Below are 19385 nucleotides of genomic sequence, written 5' to 3'. Positions count from 1 at the left end.
CCCGCACCCGCCTCCGCCTCCACCCCCGTCTGTCTAGCCCTCCGCGCCGCCTCTGCCACCTCTGCTGATTTCTCCATTTCTCTCTCCCTCTCTCCCCCGGTTCACTTTTCTCCTCGCCACCCCCTCGCTTCCCGCTCCCTCCTGCGTCCTCCTCCTACCCCTCCTCCTCCTCCTCCTCTCCCTCCTCCTCTACCTTCTCCTCCCTGGCAGCCTTCTCCTCACCGCTCCTCTGCTCCCCTCTTGCCTGCCACATCGCCGAGTCGGCGCGCCCGCCAGCCGGTCAGTCCCCAGGCGCCGGCGAGCTCCGGGCCGCCCATGATGGGCTCCGTGCTCCCGGCTGAGGCCCTGGTGCTCAAGACCGGGCTGAAGGCGCCGGGGCTGGCGTTAGCCGAGGTCATCACCTCCGACATCCTGCACAGCTTCCTGTACGGCCGCTGGCGCAACGTGCTGGGCGAGCAGCTCTTCGAGGACAAGAGCCACCACGCCAGCCCCAAGACGGCCTTCACCGCCGAGGTCCTGGCGCAGTCCTTCTCCGGCGGTGAGTCGCGCCGTCGGGGCCCACCCGGTTCCTCTCCTTTCGACGGTCCCGGATCCTGGGACCCCGCCCGGACACGGGCCTCGCGGCCGCTCTCCCCAACCCAAGCTCTCCCAAATCTCGGCGCGCCTCAGTTTCCCATAGGCCGAACCAGGGAGAAAGCAGCCAAACCCGGGCGTGCGGTGGGGGCAGCTCCGCACTCTGAGCAGCTCAGAGAAGGAATCCAGGCGTCCAGGCCGCCCGGCCCTGCCGCCCCCTCCCCCCGAGACCCCCCTGCCCACCACTCCCCTCCCCTCTTTAAGCCGGCGGGTTCCCGGCATTTAAAGCCTTACTAGGCGTGTAATAGCAGTTGACTCAAAAAGAAGGGGTTTTAAATTCATTTAGTTAACTTGGGCTTGACCCGCGAAAGTTCCCACTTAAACCAAGAACTTTAAAAGGCAGCGGGGGCTGAGGAGGGGAGGAGGGCGGGCGGGCGGGGAGAAAAAGCCGCGGAAAGAGCGAGGGAGAAAAAGAGAGAGCGAGAAAAGTTTCTTTTCTTTAAGATGTCTCAAGTTCTTATTCCTCATTCATCAACCCGCAAACAATATCTTTCCCCGGCGCTGGCATCTCTGCGCGTCGCCCTCTCTTCCCCCTTTACGATTTCTGTTCCTCTCTTAATTTACCGTGAAGACTAATTCCACTTCCATTCACGCTATGTCAACCATCTAATCTCCCCTTTTTGTAAGGGGAATTCCTCGGCCCCTTTTAAACAAGTCCCCTCCGCATTGAGCTACAATTTACTGCTACAGCATTCTTCCAGGGCTAATGAATTTAGAATTAGCAATTTCTTTCGAATGGAGCCGAGTGAATGCGATCACTTTAACAGCGTGACAAATTGCCGGCCGCGCCGCAATGGACACCGTTTAACCCCCCCTCCCTTTTCAGCTGGCCGGTCCGCCGGGTATTTTCCCAGGTAGCTTAGAGGGGAACCTTGTAAGACATGGAGGCCTCCCCTGTGCGCCTCGCCGCTCCCACCCGGCTGCCGAGGCCGGGCGGGGGCTCCTGGGGGGCGGGGGAAGCCGCCCTGGCTCTTCCCGGCGCCGAGAGGCGATTCCACGGCTCGTCAGGGCCGGGGCGCCGCCCTCGCTGGTACCCCAGAGCCTGGGCGCAGAGAGGGGCCGGGACATGCCCGGGGTCACACAGCGAGCTCGGAGGCTGGCCCACCGGCTCCGCATTTCTTTTGTGCCTCCGCCGCTCCCCAGCCGGAGGTCTGCCCGCGGCGCTGCCAGCGAGCCCCAGGCGCGGGGCCTCCCAGCACCCAGAGAGGAGCCGGAGCTCTAGGCCTCGTCCCCGATCCTCAGCCAGTAGTGGGCGCCGGGTGACGCGCGGAAGCGCCCAGAACCCGGCTGGGCGGATGAGGCCTGTGTCGGTCGTCACCTCCTCGTGGGACCCAGCCTCATTTTCCCTGTCTGTAAAACTATGCGCTGAGACCGGTTCAATGGTTCTTAAACTTTTCGGTGGTGTTGGGGGTGGGTTGTGGATGCTTTGAGAATTCATAGACATACTTAAAAAAAAAAAAAACAACCCTCCTAGAAATGAGCTCCAACGCATCCCTCGCTTTCGACAACACAGATGGTCCCCGGGTTACAAACAGAAGAAACCCCTATCGCTGAGCCTCCCCCCTCTTCCCCGCCACACACACACATACCAGAGCATCTTCTCCGGAGTTGGGGCTGCTTTGGAGTGAGCCGGGATGGGCAGGACCCGGACAGAGTCTCGGGCGGGGAAGGGCTGCGCTTTCCCGCTTTCCACTGCCTCCAGCTCTGACCCTGTCTTCCCGCTGTGCTCCGCGGCCGCAGAGGTGCAGAAGCTGTCCAGCCTGGTGCTTCCGGCCGAGGTGATCATCGCGCAGAGTTCCATCCCCGGCGAGGGCCTCGGCATCTTCTCTAAGACGTGGATCAAGGCGGGCACCGAGATGGGCCCCTTCACAGGCCGCGTCATCGCCCCGGAGCATGTGGACATCTGCAAGAACAACAACCTTATGTGGGAGGTACGCGCGGGCTGGGAGAGAGGGGCGCGGGGTGCCAGAGAGAAGCCGGGTCGCGGGCCGCGAGGGCGACCCCGGCGTCCCTCCACCGCCGCTTCTGTCCTTGCGGGGAGCTGCGCAAGCTTGCGGCCCGACGGCGGAAGGCAGGACCCGGCGCTGCCAGATGCCCGAAACTCACCGAACTTGGAATTAACGACTCCTTCCCTATTCCCCTTCTCCCAAGACTTACACAATCTGTGCTGCAACCTTGGTCAGTTCGGAAAAACTGACCAACTTGCCAACCTTTGCAAGCACGACTAGTGTTGGCCCCACTCCACAGATGAGAACCCTGAAACCCAGAAAGGCGGTGAGCATGGCTTGCCCAGGCTTCCAACTCGAACTGGGAAGCCCCCAGCAGAGAGAACTCCCAGATACGCACGTTTTCTCCCTGGCTTCTGGGAGCACGGAGGGAAGCCCCTGAAAGCCCACCCTGGGTTGAGGAAAGTGGGCTGAAGGAGTTGGAATGGAAAATGGGTAGGTCTGTGCTTCTGGGGAATCTGCTTCCCAACCACAGACAGGATAATGATGCTGAAAATGATCATTGCTGAACTGGCATTGTCACTTTTCTGAGTCCCTGCCTGCACTCCACTGACCATTTCAATAAGCCTTTGAGTAATACTGCATTGATCCCCATTAAACAGAAGAAAACTGAGGCTCAGAGATGTTTCCATACCAGGCCTCTTGACCTCGCCCTAACTGTGGATGCCAGGGAGGATCACTCAGAACAAACCCATTCCTGCCCCCTTCCTCCTCCGGTGGCTCTCACTCTGCAGTGCTTGGAACCTATGGAGGCTATGCAGGTGTACCTGCTTGCTTCTCCCTAATCACATTGCCCCATCTGCTCCCACCTGTCAGACCCCAGAGGAACCCAGTGTAACAAACCCTGCAGCAAGGCATGGGAGCAGAAGGAAAGGTCAGCGGGACCCATCCAGAGGTCTCCCAACTTCACCTTCTCCTCCCTGGGAGGCTGGGCCAGATGTTGCCTTCTTCTGGTTGATGCCAGGTCAGGAAGTTGGGGTTCAGTTTGGCCTCTGCGTGCTCTAGGCAGCTCCCACAGAGAGGCTGAGGTTTGACCCTGAGAAGATGGTCCAGGCCAAGGTGTCACGGTGAGCCAGCCTTCTCTCTCCAGTCTCCCATGTCCTCTTTTGAGGTCCTGGCCAGTGCTACCCACACATCACCATGGGGATTACCTCTGGGAGAGATAACTGGAGGCTACTTTGTCCAGTCAGTGATTCTTGGAAACCCTTTTCTTCTGGGGGTTTGGAGGACATGGCAGCAGGGGCATGCCATGGTCAGCTCGTGGCTCTCCAGGGACTGATTCACTGTTGGCCACGTCTAGCTGACTGGCCTCAGGGAAGTCACCTCACTGCCATGAGCCTCCCTTTTCTCTGCTGGAAAATGGAAAGGGTATTACCTATGTATAGTCACTTCTTGGGGCTGCTGAAGATGGAGAGAAAATCTGTGGATGTGCCTGGCATGGGTCCAGCCCTGGCCAAAGGTGACACATGTGGCCTGCCTCACCTGGTCCCTGCTCTGCCTGTGCCCAGGTGTTCAATGAGGATGGCACAGTGCGCTACTTCATTGATGCCAGCCAGGAGGACCACCGGAGCTGGATGACCTACATCAAGTGTGCACGCAACGAGCAGGAACAGAACCTGGAGGTGGTCCAGATCGGCACCAGCATCTTCTATAAGGCCATCGAGGTGAGTTTATGGCAGCTGGGGGTGGGGGCTGCTGCAGGGCAGCTTTGTCTGGGGACTGCAGTGGACACTGGCCCAGCTGGCCCTGCCCAGGCTGTGGGGTGAAGCGCATGCATCATGGTCTCTAGGAGTGTGGCTTCAGTGGGTCAGCTTTCCATTGCAGATCAGAAAGGACAGAATTTTTGCCACTGTGAGTGTCATAAGCACCTCAACAGTGAGGTCCCTGGATGTCTGCTAAGAGTGTCCTGGGGTTCAGAGCTTATAGAAATACAGAAAGCAAAAAGTGGGAAGGAAGCCTAGGGAAAGCAGTTGAATGGGAAGGAGAAAACTGTCTGCAGCATTTTAACTGTGTGTTGTCCCTCATTCTGCATGCGTGGGGCACCTATGACGTGTAGATAATGACTCTAGTCACAGCCGTCACCTACTGATTGCTCACTGTGTCAGACTCTTCCTGAATGCCGTACATGCATTATCATATTTAATCCTCCTGCCCTCCTACAAGGGAGGATTCTGCAATCATCTGCAGTTTACAGACAAGAAAACTGGGCTCCCTTGGTGGCAGGCAGACTCAGGAGCACTTACAGTACATTTGGGAGCCAGTTTACGCTAACATCTGAGCTATGTGAGCCTTCTCAGAGGAGAGAAAGGGTGAGATTGCAGACAGATAAAGATCATTTCCCGCGGAGATGCAGGGTGGGTGGGAGGGCTTCCGAAGGAGCTGCAGGCTAAGTCAGGCCCAGAGTGTGGGAAGGTTCAGGTGGCCAGAAGAGAGCAGGGTGGGAGAGGCAAGTGTTCCTGGCAAGGGAAATGCTTGGTCAGAAGCAGAAAAGCTCGAGGTGTATGGGGAGTGGCTGATGGTGAAGTCAGCAGAACCATGGTAGCCGAGGCGGCCCACGCTACATGAATCTGGACACTGTTCCTGGGCAGAAAATGGGTCATTTGGCTCAGTATCTGGCCCAGGAGCTGGGAAGCTGCCGTGGACTCCTCATGGTGGGTTGGTAGCAGGGGGCTCCTCCTACCACGCTTTTCTGGACCTCATGTCTCTGGTCCCCCTTGAGGAGGAGGATGGTGTCCCTTGGAATGGAGCTGAGCCTTGGTTGAGTTTTGGGGGTGGTCTGGAGGAGTCACTCCCAGGGCCAGAGAATGGCTTGCCTTAGTCCACGCTTCATTTTCTCCGTGGGACTCAGAGCCTCACACTCCCTTTGAGGTCCCCAGGACCACTAGGGCCCAGCAGCTTCTGGAACTGCAATCTGGTTGTCCCTGAACACCCAGGCCTCAGGGAATCTCCAGAGAAGGCAGCAGAAAGACCTTTTTCTGGGCCTTGGTGAGGCCGTGGAGTGGGTACCAGCCGAGTGGTGGTGCTGGGAGGACCAGGAGAGGAGAGTAAGGTGAAGTGAGGTAGCTCTTCCACTGGGTTTAAAGTGAGGGTGGATGGCTAGTGAGGCAGTGAGCACAGGATGGAAAGTGGCCCAGGTCCAGGTCAGAGGGTCCCCGTGACCATCTGCCAGGCTGCCACCCTGTGGGACCAAGGGTCCCTCACCAGATATCCTGGAATCGGCTTCGGGTGTGGCTGAACCCTGTTTCTAGCCGAGAACTCCCTCACAGATCCTCACACCTCTTTCACCCTCACACACACACACATACTCACATTTCCACACTCCTGCCCAGCCAACCTGATACAGATGAACTAAAGGACACACGCTCATCCCATCCTTCCATATGGACACAATCGTACAAGAGACAGACCAGGGATGCCTACAGCCTCTTAGTAAGAGGGCTCCCAGTTTGGGCAGACATGGGGGCCTGAGTTTCATCGTGCTGTAAACATCACACCAGCTGAAAGTGGAACAGAGTCAGAAGATATTTACAGACATTTATACAGAAATTCAGAGTCAGAGGGCAAGGGGCTGAAGAATATCTCCAGGGGATGGATCTGAGTTCGTACAATTAAAAAAAAAAATCATCTACATTTAATTAGGATTTTAAGCTGATCAAAGAGAATCAGAATCGTGTGTGTGTGTGTGTGTGTGTGTGTGTGTGTGTGTATATGGTATCCTATGTATGTGTATATATTTATATGTAATATCACCAGTTTTGACTATTAATGCTTTTTACAGAATTAGAAGGACTGTACAACAAGTACAGTGAGGAGAGACAAGGAAACCCCAAGTATCATCCATTTTACTTTTCATAAGCAAAGCTGGGCTTATTTTTCTTGGTGGGTGGCAATTTTCTCAACCCCCTTGGGTTTTGTCACAATGTCAAATTGAACATACTGGACAAACGGTGTGTCTGGGTGTATTTGACTACCCGCGCAGCACAGCCAGGGCTTGGCGCTCAAGCAGCTCTTCTGGACATCACCAGAAGATATTGCTGCTAACCCAGGCTACTCTCTGGAAGTGTCTGGAATATATCAGCTGTTTGTTCTGTGTTCGTGTGTGAGTTAGCTAAGGAAACGGACCTTTGCAGCGATCTGTTTTCTTCTTCATTATGCCACTCGGAACTGCTATTTATATTTTGTAACTGTAACCCTTTATTTGCCAAAAATAAAAAAGAACATCTTTATTCAATAATCGGCATATACTATTGCTGTTGTAAAATTTTCCACAAATACAAAGCAGCAATCCTCCAAACAGAGATGATGGAAATGGGGTTTCAGAGCCAAGCTAGCCAGAGGAGAATCCCCAGGCAGGTTTTGCATCTGGCTGGCGTGTTATTGTTTTTATCCCTTGAGTACTGTCCTCGCTAACTTCAGTCACAGGAGAATTTGCCATACCTTCAGGTGCCTAAAGTGACATTTCTAGAAAGTGCCCAGCACCATGCCTGGCACATAGCAGGTGGACACTAAATTTTGATTAAGTCTTTCTGCTGGTGATGGGGGCTGGGTCAAAAAAGAGAACAGATAGGGATCTGACTCCAAAAGTCAGCACAAGTAAAGGATTTAGGAATAATTTATTAAAGTTTTGAACTTTGTCTTTGGGAAGAAAATTCCCTGAGTTTTTCCTCCCCCTATTCTTTGGTAAATTGCTGTGCCCTGAAATGTGGGCTTTTTCTTCCTGCTACTTTCCTTCTCATTTCAGGCAATTGAGCTTTTTTTTTTTTTTTTTTTTTTTTTTAATTCTAGAACCCCATAGCCCTGTCTCTCTCTTTTCTTGGCTTTATGAGGACATTTGCCTTTTGACTTTGCTCATCGGTAGGTACATTTAAGGCTCTCTGGTCATTCCTAACAAGCATCATTAAGAATTCTACCAAGTGTGGAGCATTTACCATGCACCATGCTAAACACTTTGCAAGTTAAAAATAAAATCCTCTCAGCCCTTTGAGGTACTCTCTATTACTATCCCCATTTTATCGATGATGAAACTAAGGTTCAGGGAGATTGCTGAGCAGTGTCTTGAACCCAGTCCTGTCTGACCCCAGAGCTAGAGCTCTTGATCATCTCGCCATGTGGCCCCCTGGCCGATGTCTATTTGGTAAAACTCTATTAATTATTGTGTCAGGACATCTGTGATGCGATGGAAATTGATGTTCATCCAGATGACACTGAGATCCTTCTAGACTAGGGCTTCTGCACTGTGTGAGGGAGGGGGATGTCAGGGCCTCGTGGGAGCACATTCGATAGCGTGACATGAATTTATATTTGGAAAAGAAACAAACAAACAAACAAAAGAGCCCCATCATTTTCAACTTATTATGAAAACTCAGGAAGTGGGGTAGGATAGACCTCCTGGCCTGATGGGGAAGGTTGAGATGAGAGTTGAGAGATGGCGTGATTTGTCACCAAAAGATTCAGATGCTGATATTCCCCTGGAGTTTAAGTGATGCGGATTTAATGGGTATGGGACGAGGTTTCTTTGGGTATTGCTTTGTCCACAGTGTGTCCTGAGCCTCCCCCAGCGAAGTGGATGAACGGCTGGTCCTGGTTCCCAGACCCCAGTGGACAGGCTCGGCTAGGGCAGGTTTGAGTGCGGGCTGCAAGGGAATAGAGCTGGTGAGGGGGCCGTGGGGACGCGTAGGGGATTGTGGCTATTCTTTGCACTGAAGTGGTCCCTGCTGGTGGGGCCCTGGAAGCCTTTGGGGGATAGTACCATGATCTCAGGAAAGAAGCTGCCGGTGCCGGGGTTTCCTGGGCTTGATCACAAAGGTGTTTGGGATGAGGAATCCCCGGGAGCAGGGAGAGAGCAGAGGTCAAGGCTAGGGGCTGCCGCTGGCTTCCCAGGGCTCAAAGAGGGTCCTGGCCCCTGGAGACGGCGGCTCATGGCCTCTGTGCAGGTGAGGTTGACCTCCCAAGTGCTGGCTCAAGAGCCCAGTGGCTTCTGGCTGTCTGGGGATAGGTTTCACTGTCAATTCCAGTAGGTTGTTCTTCATATATTTTCTTTTTAAAAAATTTAGTTTTGTGTTTGTATGTGTGTGTAAAAATAATATGTTCTCATTATTTTTTTTAAATCATGTACCACATAGAAAATGGAAGCCACTCTGCTCTGTCATGCTGCTCTCCCTGAATTTTAAGTCAACATTTTTACATAGTCTCAAAATGTCAAACCCTTCTTTGGAAAGATGCACAAGAAAGCTGGTGACCGTGGCTGGGCATCCAGAATAGGAGAGAGTTATTTTTTATTATATACTCCTTCACATGTTTACAAATTTTTGTAAATGTGTCTGCATCACTGCTTTAGTTTTTCAAATAAGTAAAATTAGTTTTAGTACCTTAAGAATGTTAGTAATAAATGACTCACCCTTACTGAAATAGTCACGACTGAGGCTCTTATTTAAAAATTAATACTCCAAATAACCTTGATGAATAACAATATTCAGGATTTGTGCAATCCTGGATATTCTTGGCTCCAATCCTCATTCATTATTATTACCATCGTCCTTATACTTAATAATAATAATTGTTTTGTCAGTTAAAATTATAAGACTGGTGTTGACTTAGATACTCGATTCCCAGACCTGGAGTCTAGATGTCAAGTTGTAACTCAGGGGCCACATCAGCTGGTGGCTTGTGGATGCTCCCATCCCACATCTGTCCTGGAGGAGCTGGCTTCTCTCCCCAGGGGACCTGGAGCTAGGAAGCAGTGGCACTTGTGTGTGGCTGGGTCCTCAGGGTCTGTGGGTCCCAGGCCATGCTCTGTTGGACACACACACACACACACACACACACACACACACACACACACAAACTCTGAGTCAGCCAGAGCTTTAACCATGCCCAGAGGCCCCTGTGCCACACTGTGAGCTCTGCAGGGAATTTGCAGGGCTTGGATGCACCAGAGATTGCTGCGGCTTCTCTGAGAGTTTGGGAAAACTGAAGACAATAAGTGCTACCACGTATCGATCATGCAGAGAGCTTTATGTGTGTGGTGCTGCTGAACCCCCAGCAAGCACCCGGTGAGGCAAGAATGATGCTACTGTTCCTGTTTTACAGTTGAGAAAACTGAGGCCTAGCAGCATGAGGCAACTTGCCCAAGGTCCCACGCTCAGTAAGTGGGAATCCTAGTGGGCCCCAACCTGCCTGGGCTGGAGCTGGGATCCTTGTCGGTTCTGTCCCCTGCAGGGGAGGATTCAGACTGTCTGAGATGGCCCTGGGTGCTTCAGAAGAACCGTTGTGTATGAATGTCTGGGTCTATCTGAGAATTGAAGCCAGCGGTTGGGTCAGTGTTACAGAGGACTAATATTCAGTTAGAGCTGGAGGGACCTTGGGGTCATGCTCCCTGACCCCCTTATTTGAAGAGATAGGCTCAGAGAAGCGAAATGATTTGCCCAAGTTCACCCTGCGAGCTGCTGTTGGAGGTCCCAGCTGTGCCATCTCAGGTAGGTGGCCTGCTTCACAATGAATTTCTCGTATATATTTTAGTTCATCACCCACTTTTCTGAGAGGTTCACAAAACCCGTCTTCTAAGACCCCTCTCCAGCAGGGGCCTCCAGCTCTGACCTGCTGGCCCCCCAGATAGTGGCCATGACTATAGGTGACTGGAGAAACGACAAGGACTCTCACTGCAGTGCCAGATTCGAGTCTCCCTGCTTTCTTTGAGGCACCGCCTACTTTTCCTTGGGCTCAGGGACTGCACTTGGTTTTTCCATTTTCAAACGCCAGTCTGGGTTGGCATGGTACCTCTGCCTGGCTTCTCATTTCCCACGGATCCTGGAGCTTGATGTGAGGCCCCAAAGGTCATGGACTCAGTTGGGAAGTGCTGCGGTGACCCCAGATTGAGCCTTAGGAGGATGGGTGTCTCATGGGCCCTTTCACACCTCCCTTCTCCTCCCCACTTACTTCCTCCTCCTTTCAGGGTGCAGCAGAGCTTGCTGTAATGGTCCAAGGGTCTTCCTGGCTCTGAGCAGGCCAGGACCCATTCAGAAGAAGGAAGGTGTGACAAACAGACAGGATTCTGAGTGTGGCAGGGGGGCTGCAGGCCATAACCAAACAGAAGGGGAGGGGGACTTCTCTCTGGCCAGGAAAGCTGAGGAGAAGTTCCTACTCTGGGGTGATTTCAGATGCCTCTGGCTGGAATCCTGTGTGATCTTTTGCACTTCAATTAAGAGAGGACCCACTAGCAAAACAAACCAGAGCAGGGCCTGGGGGTGTCCAGTTCCCTCTGGCAGATCAGGGTGTGATCCCAGGGGCAGGTGCCAAAGCCAGCTTTTCTGGGGTCCAGGCCTGGAGAGGGTGATAAAGCATCACCTCTCTCATTTACCCTGCCTGGCCAGGGCCTAAAGTTTCCCCACTTGGGAGGAGTTACTGGCTTTCACCACAGGCCTGGCAGTCCCCTCAGGATGCCCTGGAGTGTGTGGGATTTGGGGTCAGCACTGCCTCAGGAATGGGCCTTTTGCAGGCTCCCTGGATTGTCACTACAAAACCTTCCCTAGCAACTGCCTTTGTCTCTTCCCTCAGGCAGGTCACCAGAGAGCAGCCGAGTCCTGTCATTTGCAGTGTTCTCTGTCATAGACCTAGAACATATCCCAATATTTCCAGAGGTGGGAGACATTCATGAATCAGAATATTTCTCTTTTAGCATCTGCCATGTGCATGGAGTCATGCAGAGCCCTGTGACTGGTGGAGAAGTATGTGTGATGGGGCACTCACTGCCTTGTGGGTTCTTTGGATGAGATGCTTCCAGAACATTATCAGACAGGGTATAACTAAATACCATAGGGTGCCCCACAGCCCACACTCCTTGGAAACATCTGTCTCAGCCCTGTAGTCCTGAGGGCTGACTCTGGTTCCCCTTGGTAGGAAATGAAAAGTTTTCAAGCTTTCCATCTTCTGTTACTTCTGCTTGCTGCAAGCCTTCAATTCTGTTGCTGTCAGCTTGGAAGTTTGGGGGTGGCAGGGAGGGAGCTCAGTACCCTGTAGCAGAGCAAGGACAGAGATGGAGAGGTCTGGGCAGAGAGAGGGGAGCAGAGGGGCTACAGCATCCCAAGGCCTTCTGTGTTTGTGCAGCTCACTGGGGATGGCTCAGTGGAAATGAACCCAAGTGTGGCTCTTTCAGGAGCCAGGACAGCCACCTCTGGGCTGTGAGGGGACAGGCAGAGATTCCTGACTTTCACTCTTCTGGCCACTGCATCCCTGACCTCCTCTTGCCTCCCTCCCCACAGATGATCCCTCCTGACCAGGAGTTGCTGGTGTGGTATGGGAACTCGCACAACACCTTCCTGGGGATCCCCGGTGTGCCTGGGCTAGAGGAGGAGCAGAAAAAGAACAAGCATGGTAGGTATTCCCTGAGAGGCCCTGATGACAAAAGACCCATAGAGGTTGGAACAAGGGAGGGTGAGAGAGAGAATGTGTGTGGTTATGAGGCTCTGGATCTGCGGGGACCCTGCTCCAACCTCGGGCAGCATTGAGCAGATGGGGCCTATTGGTCCAAGGAGGCCAATGCCTTTGGAGACCTCCACCACGGTCCGTGCATGGGTAGAAGGCAGTCTTCCTGCTTCCTGACCAGAATGGACGGTCTTGTGGCCGTTGGGGGCACCAGAGGGGAAGCAGGGCATGGCAGGAGGAGCAAAGGGCTGTTCTGCAGGGAGATCTTGGAGGAAAAAAAAAAAAGTCTCCATGCCTCAGTGTCCCCATCTGTAAAGGAAAGGTTTTGGATGAGATGACCTCTAAGTGCTCTGACAATCTGTACATATCACTGACCTGTTTCTGGTGCCGAATCTGGCACACAGTAGGTGCTCAGTATAAACCCTTGAATGAAGAGGGGGCAGTGTGCCTATCTGTGTGTTGAGGGATAATCATCATGATAGATCTTTGCTCAAGACCTACTGTGTGCCAATTATTGGGCTAAACCAGGCATCATCTCACTGCGTCCTCACAAAACCCTTGTGAAACTGGATTATCCTTATTTTAACAAGGAATGAACCTGAGGCTTGTAAACTATGGTTTACTCAGCACTTGTTCTGCAGCTAATATTATACAAACACTAATTCCTCTCATCCCACCACAGACTTACCCGGGTGATGCTCTTCTTACCTTCATGGGTGCAGGTCCCAGGTACATAGTAGGCTCTCAGTAAATAGTCATGGCATGAAAATATGAAAGGGTTGTGGGGGTGGGTGGGTGTTTTAATTGCTATCCTTTACGGAGGGCCTACTGTGACCCAGGCACTTCCCACACATGGGCTAGGGCATGAAAAGCAAACCCTCAATAGATTCAGCTTTTTATGATCTTCTCGTGTAATCATGCAAAGTCCCATGAGGTAGTACTTGGCTCCTATTTTACACATGAGAAAACAGGTTTAGTGAAGATGCTAAGTCACTTCTCCGAGGTCACACAAAGATAAGGTGGAGTCCAACTCCTATTTGACCCCAAACCAGGATCCTTCCTTACCACTCCCTCCTTCTGCCAGCACCCCCTAATCAAGTCATCCCTCAACCATCCCTGGATCTGGGTTCTAGGAGGGGAGCGCGCGGAGTGGGGGCGCTGATGGGGGTGCCTGGCCCGCGGCGGCGCCTGTTCTAATGGGGCTGCTCTCTCTCCTCCTTCCTCTCCCTCCGCCTGCCCCCTCGGTCCGGCCCCTGCCTCCCCCTTCCCCCCGCGCCCCGCCCGCGCGGCCAGAGGACTTCCACCCGGCGGACTCGGCCGCGGGCACTGCGGGCCGCATGCGCTGCGTCATCTGCCACCGCGGCTTCAACTCGCGCAGCAACCTGCGCTCGCACATGCGCATCCACACGCTGGACAAGCCCTTCGTGTGCCGCTTCTGCAACCGTCGCTTCAGCCAGTCGTCCACGCTGCGCAACCACGTGCGCCTGCACACGGGCGAGCGCCCCTACAAGTGCCAGGTGTGCCAGAGCGCCTACTCGCAGCTGGCTGGCCTGCGCGCCCACCAGAAGAGCGCGCGCCACCGGCCGCCCAGCGCCGCGCTGCAGGCGCACTCGCCCGCACTGCCCGCGCCGCACGCACCCGCGCTCGCCGCCGCCGCCGCGCACCACCTGCCCGCCATGGTGCTGTGAGCGCCGCGCCCGCGCCTGTCTCCGACTTGCCCGCGTCTCTCTGCCCGGAGGGGCGCGACGCGGTCGCCAGGGGGTGTGGCTCCCTTCTCCTCCGACTTGACTTTTTGCTGGACGCCGCGGGTCCCCGCGCTGTAGGTGTGCCACAGAAATGACACACACACACCCCAGACACCCACCCTTCGCCCCGTTTTGCAGATGAGGACACTGAGGAGTGTCGTCCCATTCCCAGGCCACCCAGCTGGTGTCGCTTCTCACCCTGTGGGAGGCCGCCTCCTCTTCGGGGTCTCCTCGCCCGGCCCCAAGCTGGAGTCTTCTTCCTTCTGAGTCGGCCGCCCAGGCTGGCAGCCCTCTCGTTGTGTCAGGAAAGGCGACTGAGTCTCCAAGGGCCCTCAGCCGGGGAAAGGAGCGCCCCCACCTAAGACCCCGAAAGCTCCCTGCTTTCTCCCTTGGTGTTCATGTGTACCCTGAGGGGGGGGGGGGCGGTGAGAGGGAAGCCGTCCATCATCTCCTCCACCTGCCTCCTGGGACAGGTGTCCTGCAGTGTCGGGAGTCAAGGAAGCGACCTTGAGGGTTGGGGGCTGATGGGGCCCAGGGGCAGTCAGAAGAGATCTTGACAGACCTATACTTCCTTGCCTGCCTGCAGTGTGCCAGGCAGGTTGAGAGTGGAAGCAAAACATAAGGACACTTGTGGGACTCTGGACAAGGCCACGTCCTCTTTGGGCCTCAGTTTCTCCATTTGTAAAATGGGGACGTTGGACCAATACCACCCTCACTCCCCACCCCACCCCACCCCCCGCTTCAGTTTTGACATCATGCTTGGGAAGGAGAAGATTCCCACCCCACCCCACTCCCAAGGCTGGTTTAAACCACGCTCCAGAAAGAGGAGGGCAAGACTGGCACTGCCATCCTCCAGGAGAGGCTGGCTTCCCTGCCCGGAAAGCATTTCCAAGCTGTGCCCAATTCCAGGGGATTCCGCCCCTCCTGCCCACTTTGCAGCTTCCCGCGTTTCCCCAAACTTCGGCTGTGAGCGCCCTCTGGTGTCGCCTCTCTCATCTTGCAGTCCTTTACCAGAATTCCTGTAGGGAGTTTTGTAAAGTAAAGAAATTATAATAATATTAATGAAAAGCATAAAATGTATAGAGTTTTCAACAAACTGTGTTCTACATCCAGAAAAGTGTCACTTTAACTTTGTAAATATTTATCTAAAATGATATTTACAAAACTGTGATATATTATTTGATTATATATGTACAACTGTAAATACATTTGTACCTCTCTTGTATTCTAAAATAAAAATTACTTGGAACATTTATCACTTAGCATCTGAATCGACTGACACTTTTGGCTTCACAAAAAGGAAATATGGTAAGTGCCTAGAGGCTGGAGACGGATTCCATAAGAGTTGTTCTACTTACTGGTTTTGAAAGACACCATTGTGCCACCCATAAAGGAAAATTCCATTTCTCACAACTGAGGTGTCAGCTCCCAAAGGGATGGGTCACAGTGCAAAGCAAGGAAAAATCTCAGAAGAAGTCAGTAGATTTCTCCTGGTTTCCAGCTGGTGCTCAAATATCAGTTTTTGTTACTTCCCCCAAATCTTTACTTATTTTTTTTTCTTCCCATTTTTGTGGCCAACTGGAAGGGGTTCTAGCAGCGAGTGGGGGTGGATCAAGATGGTCCCCAAGGGCCCTCCCAATCCTCAGCATCTCCAAAGGCTCAGGTACCCATCTCCAGACCCTCGCTGAAGGAGACCAAGGAGCACCGAGGCCATCAAGGTAGAGCAAAGGGGCTTCACAGTCCATTGAGGTCCAGACCAGCCTCTCCTCTCCAGAGCCTTCTGGCCAATAGCAGGTGTGCTCACTGGGGAGTGTGAATTCATGCCTGTGCCCCCATACCTGCCAGCCATGAGGGCATCCCCTTTACAGCCCACTGGGCAGGCATGCTTCCAGGCTTCTTGCAGTACATCTCTCTGTGCAACCTCATCCAGGCACTTGTGTGTGCACATACACATCTGTAGACACTCAGGAATTCACACTTGTACACACAGACCATCTCCATTTGGGGCTTCACCCTTGTACTCCCAGAGATACCCATGCTCTCTCGGGCTCATTTCATACCCTGGCAGAGGTGGGCACAGGCAGGATGTTCATTTGATGTGTTCACTTGCAGGATCTACCTGGAGTTTCCTCCCTAGGGCCAGTGACTGAAGACACCCTGCCTGTCTCTCATCACAAACCTTGCCTCTCCTTTGACCCTTCACCAATAGGCTTCCATACTTCCTGTGGTCCCTGGCATTACCTTCCACCCAGGCCAGGACGGGCATACATTTACCAGACCTCTTGTTCCAACGACCAAAGCATAGCTGTCCTGAGTTCCCTTCCCTCTGGATGCTGATGGGTGAAGTGGAATTAAACACGCTCCTAGCTCATACATTGTGCCTCCCAGAGAGTAACGCCTCAAGTAAGGTAAAATGTTGGCTTCCCAAAGAAGAGCCTGCAGGAGTCAGACTTTAGAGAAGTGGGTGGGGCCCTTGATGAAAATTCTAAATCTCTCTCCCTAGGTAATTCTGTTCTGTTAAGTCCCAGATAACAGACCACAGGTTCCCACCCAGGCTTCACAACCTGCCTGATGGCAGTGGGTCATAATTGCAGACAGAGGTGCCTCTGGTGTGTCAGCTGACCTGCTTCTAGAGATGTGTGCTGGCTCAAGTGTGCCATGATCTGAGCTGGGCTCTGGGCATATAAGAATGAACATACACGGCTCCTGAGGAACTTGCTCACAGTGGGAGGACTGATGCTAAAAGCCTAACCTATTACCTTGCTTATATCTCAAGCAGAGGCCTTGGCCCCTTTCCCGAGTGTGCACCCCTTGGACAAAAGTGTGCAAACACAGCCATGGCAATTTCTGTGGGCCAGCTCTGGGTTTAGGGATTTAAATGCATCCATACTAGAATCCTACCCCCAACCCTATGAGGTCGATGCTTCTTTTTATGTCCATTTGAAGTATGAGAAAACTGAGGCATGCAGGTGAGTGGCAGAGCAGGGTTTCACCGTGGGCAACTGACTCCAGGAGCCAAGCTTGTGGCCGTCAGGCAATACCACCTCCTATTCAGCCTGCAGATTCAGTGTAAAGGACTTCCTGAATACCCATCCGGAATGCAGTGTAGCCCAGCACTGTATGTTGATCTTGGAAGCTGCAACCTTGCAAAACTCACTTTCTTAGGATTTTCTATGAACATGATCATGTTGTCTGTGAATAAAGCAGTTTTACTTCTTCATTTCCAATCTGGATGTTCTTTATTTCCTTTATTTGCCTTATTGCCTGGACAAGGACCTCCAGTAGTGAGTGGACTCTAAAGATCAGCCTGTTTGGATTTGAATCCCAATTTGGCCACTCACTACCTGCATGACCTTGGACAAGTCATTTCCCCATGTCATATTATATCCTTCTTAAATCTGATTTTAAATAAATAACCACATGGTATTTCATATTTTACACAGGTGATCATCTACTGTTTTGGTTTCTACCACACCAAACTTAGTGGTGTAAAGTACCCATTTTATAATGCTTGTGGAATTATGTGGGTCAGGAATTTGGGCGGGACACAGAGAAGATGCTTTGTTTCCATGATGTTTTGGACCTTAGCTGGGATGATTTGACAACTGGGGGAGACTTGACAGCGGGGGGCTAGAACCGTCTGGAGGCATCTTCACTCACATGCCTGGCAGTTCGCAGCTGGTGCTGGCTGCAGTCTGAGACCTTCGCTGGGGCTATTGACCAGAGCACTTACATAGGTCTTTTCTGAGTAACCTGGGCTTTCTCACATCATGGCCGTCTCATAGAAGTTGGACTTCTTCCATGTTGGCTTAGGGCTCCACAGGCAAGTGTTCCAAGAGAGCCAGGTAGAAGTTGCATGCTCTATTCTGATCTAGCCCTTGGAAGTCACATAGTGTCACTTCTGACACACACTATCGGTGAAAGCTGTCACAAACTTGCCCAGACGCAGGAGGAGGAGGCATGGATCCGAATTCCTGATTGAAGACATGTCAAAAAACTCATGGACATGTTTAAACTTCCATAAACATTAAGTCTGCTTCTAATGTTTTTAGGAGAAGCAATACTGTGGTGAGCCTCTTTGTGCAGAGATCTTTGTACATAATTCTGATTAGAACATTTATCCTGTTACTTTTATCATTTTAATGGAACATGAGGTGAAGCCAATGGGTAGATTAGGATTGTGCCAAGATCTCTGCTGCCTCTGTTTTCACATTTTTCATGTTTTCCTCATCTGTTTCCTTTGCTTGAAGTTTACTTGTCTTCCCACCCCAGCTCACCAGGGTCAATGGTTCCCTCACGTTAAGGCTCATTCACTCTGTCGGGAAGGTTTTTCTGTTCCCTAACCACATCCCTAGCTCTGAACTCCTGAGCATCTTGAGAGCTGGGGCAGCAATGATCCATCTCTGTAACCCCGGCAGCACCTGGTGCCATGCTTGCCGCACAGTGTGTGCTCAGCAAATGCTTGCTGAATAAGTTCATTCATTCACTCAAGAAGTATATCTTGAGGACCTCCTATGTGTCAAGTATACAGTTCTTGGGGCTGGGGATACAGTGGTGAACAAAGCAGATCTTTTGGGCATTTGTGGAGCTCATATCCTGTGTGTGTGTGGGGGGGGGCACAGAAGATAAGCAAACAAACAAGGAAATATCTATTTTGTAAATATATCTTATTTTTTCAACAAATGGGTGCCTTCTATGTACCTGGCATGGTTCCAAGTGCTGATATACTTTGAACAGACCTGTTCTTAGAGCATGTATGTTCTAGTGGAGGCCCTTGCAATAAACAAACAAAATAAATAAACTGGAAAATTCAGCAACAAGAAATAAAACAGGCTCAAGTGGTTTAAAAAAAAAAGGGACTGGAGGGCTATTCCAGATAAGGTGGCCAAGTAAGGCTTCTTTGAGGAGGTAATATTTGAGCTGAGACTGAATGAGGAGAAGGGGCCAGCCACATAAAGACCTGGGAGAAGAGAATTCTGTGCAGAGAGAGCCAAAAGTGCACCGATTCTGGAGTGATAACAAGTGTGGGGTGTGTGGACTAGAGAGGAGGCCAACGTGGCAGGCTTCGTTTTAGCGAGTACGGGGAATAGATTAGGAGCCGAGTGAGATCAGAGCCAGGCTGGGGCCAGGTCCCACAGGGCCTCAAGGCCCCAAGATGATGAATTTGGATTTCATTCTTAGTCTACAGGGAAGCTGCCAGAAGTGTTTGAGCAGGGAAGTGATCTAATTGGATCTCTGTTTTAAAAAGATCCCTCTGGCTGCTGTATGGAGACTGGATCACAGGAGGGGCAAATACAGAGTTAGGGAGGATGATAGGGGGTTATTTGAACCGTGAGTGCTGTAAGAATGGGAGGGGTTAAGCTATGTTCATCCCTCCTGGGATGAACCAGGATGATGTCAGGACTATACTACACCTTTTGGTCAAAGGGCACTTGGGGGCCCTTATCCCCATACTGGCTGTACTGGCTCACAGGGCACCACTGCCCTCTTATGGCTACGGTGGGACTCAACAGATGGGTCATTTTTCACTTTCTTCTGCTATAGTGCCTTCAAGGCAGGGAGGAGAGCGAGGGTCGGTCTT

The 19385-nt window shown here is 52.3% G+C and overlaps 1 protein-coding gene across 1 annotated transcript; it reads left to right on the top strand.

The window, feature by feature from the left end:
* The first annotated feature begins 315 nt into the window (after positions 1-315).
* Positions 316-13747, top strand: PRDM12 (PR/SET domain 12). The gene is made up of 5 exons (XM_037850881.1): positions 316-538; positions 2374-2564; positions 4148-4303; positions 11897-12008; positions 13353-13747. Exons 1-5 carry the CDS (start codon positions 316-318, stop codon positions 13745-13747), a joined length of 1077 nt encoding a protein of 358 aa, XP_037706809.1.
* Positions 13748-19385: the final 5638 nt, after the last annotated feature.

This window comes from Choloepus didactylus, chromosome 10, assembly GCF_015220235.1.
Source record: "Choloepus didactylus isolate mChoDid1 chromosome 10, mChoDid1.pri, whole genome shotgun sequence".
Taxonomy (NCBI): Eukaryota; Metazoa; Chordata; class Mammalia; order Pilosa; family Megalonychidae; genus Choloepus; species Choloepus didactylus.
Note: the sequence above shows the minus strand (reverse complement) of the source record. Positions and strands in the feature narration are given on the sequence as shown.

What these genes read in the sequence shown, in the direction of transcription:
- PRDM12 (XM_037850881.1), top strand. Translation starts at nt 316, where the DNA reads ATGATGGGCTCCGTGCTCCCGGCTGAGGCCCTGGTGCTCAAGACCGGG. An exon ending in ACAACAACCTTATGTGGGAG is followed by an intron (nt 2,565 to 4,147) that starts GTACGCGCGGGC and finishes GCCTGTGCCCAG; the next exon opens with GTGTTCAATGAGGATGGCAC. An exon ending in GCAGAAAAAGAACAAGCATG is followed by an intron (nt 12,009 to 13,352) that starts GTAGGTATTCCC and finishes CCGCGCGGCCAG; the next exon opens with AGGACTTCCACCCGGCGGAC.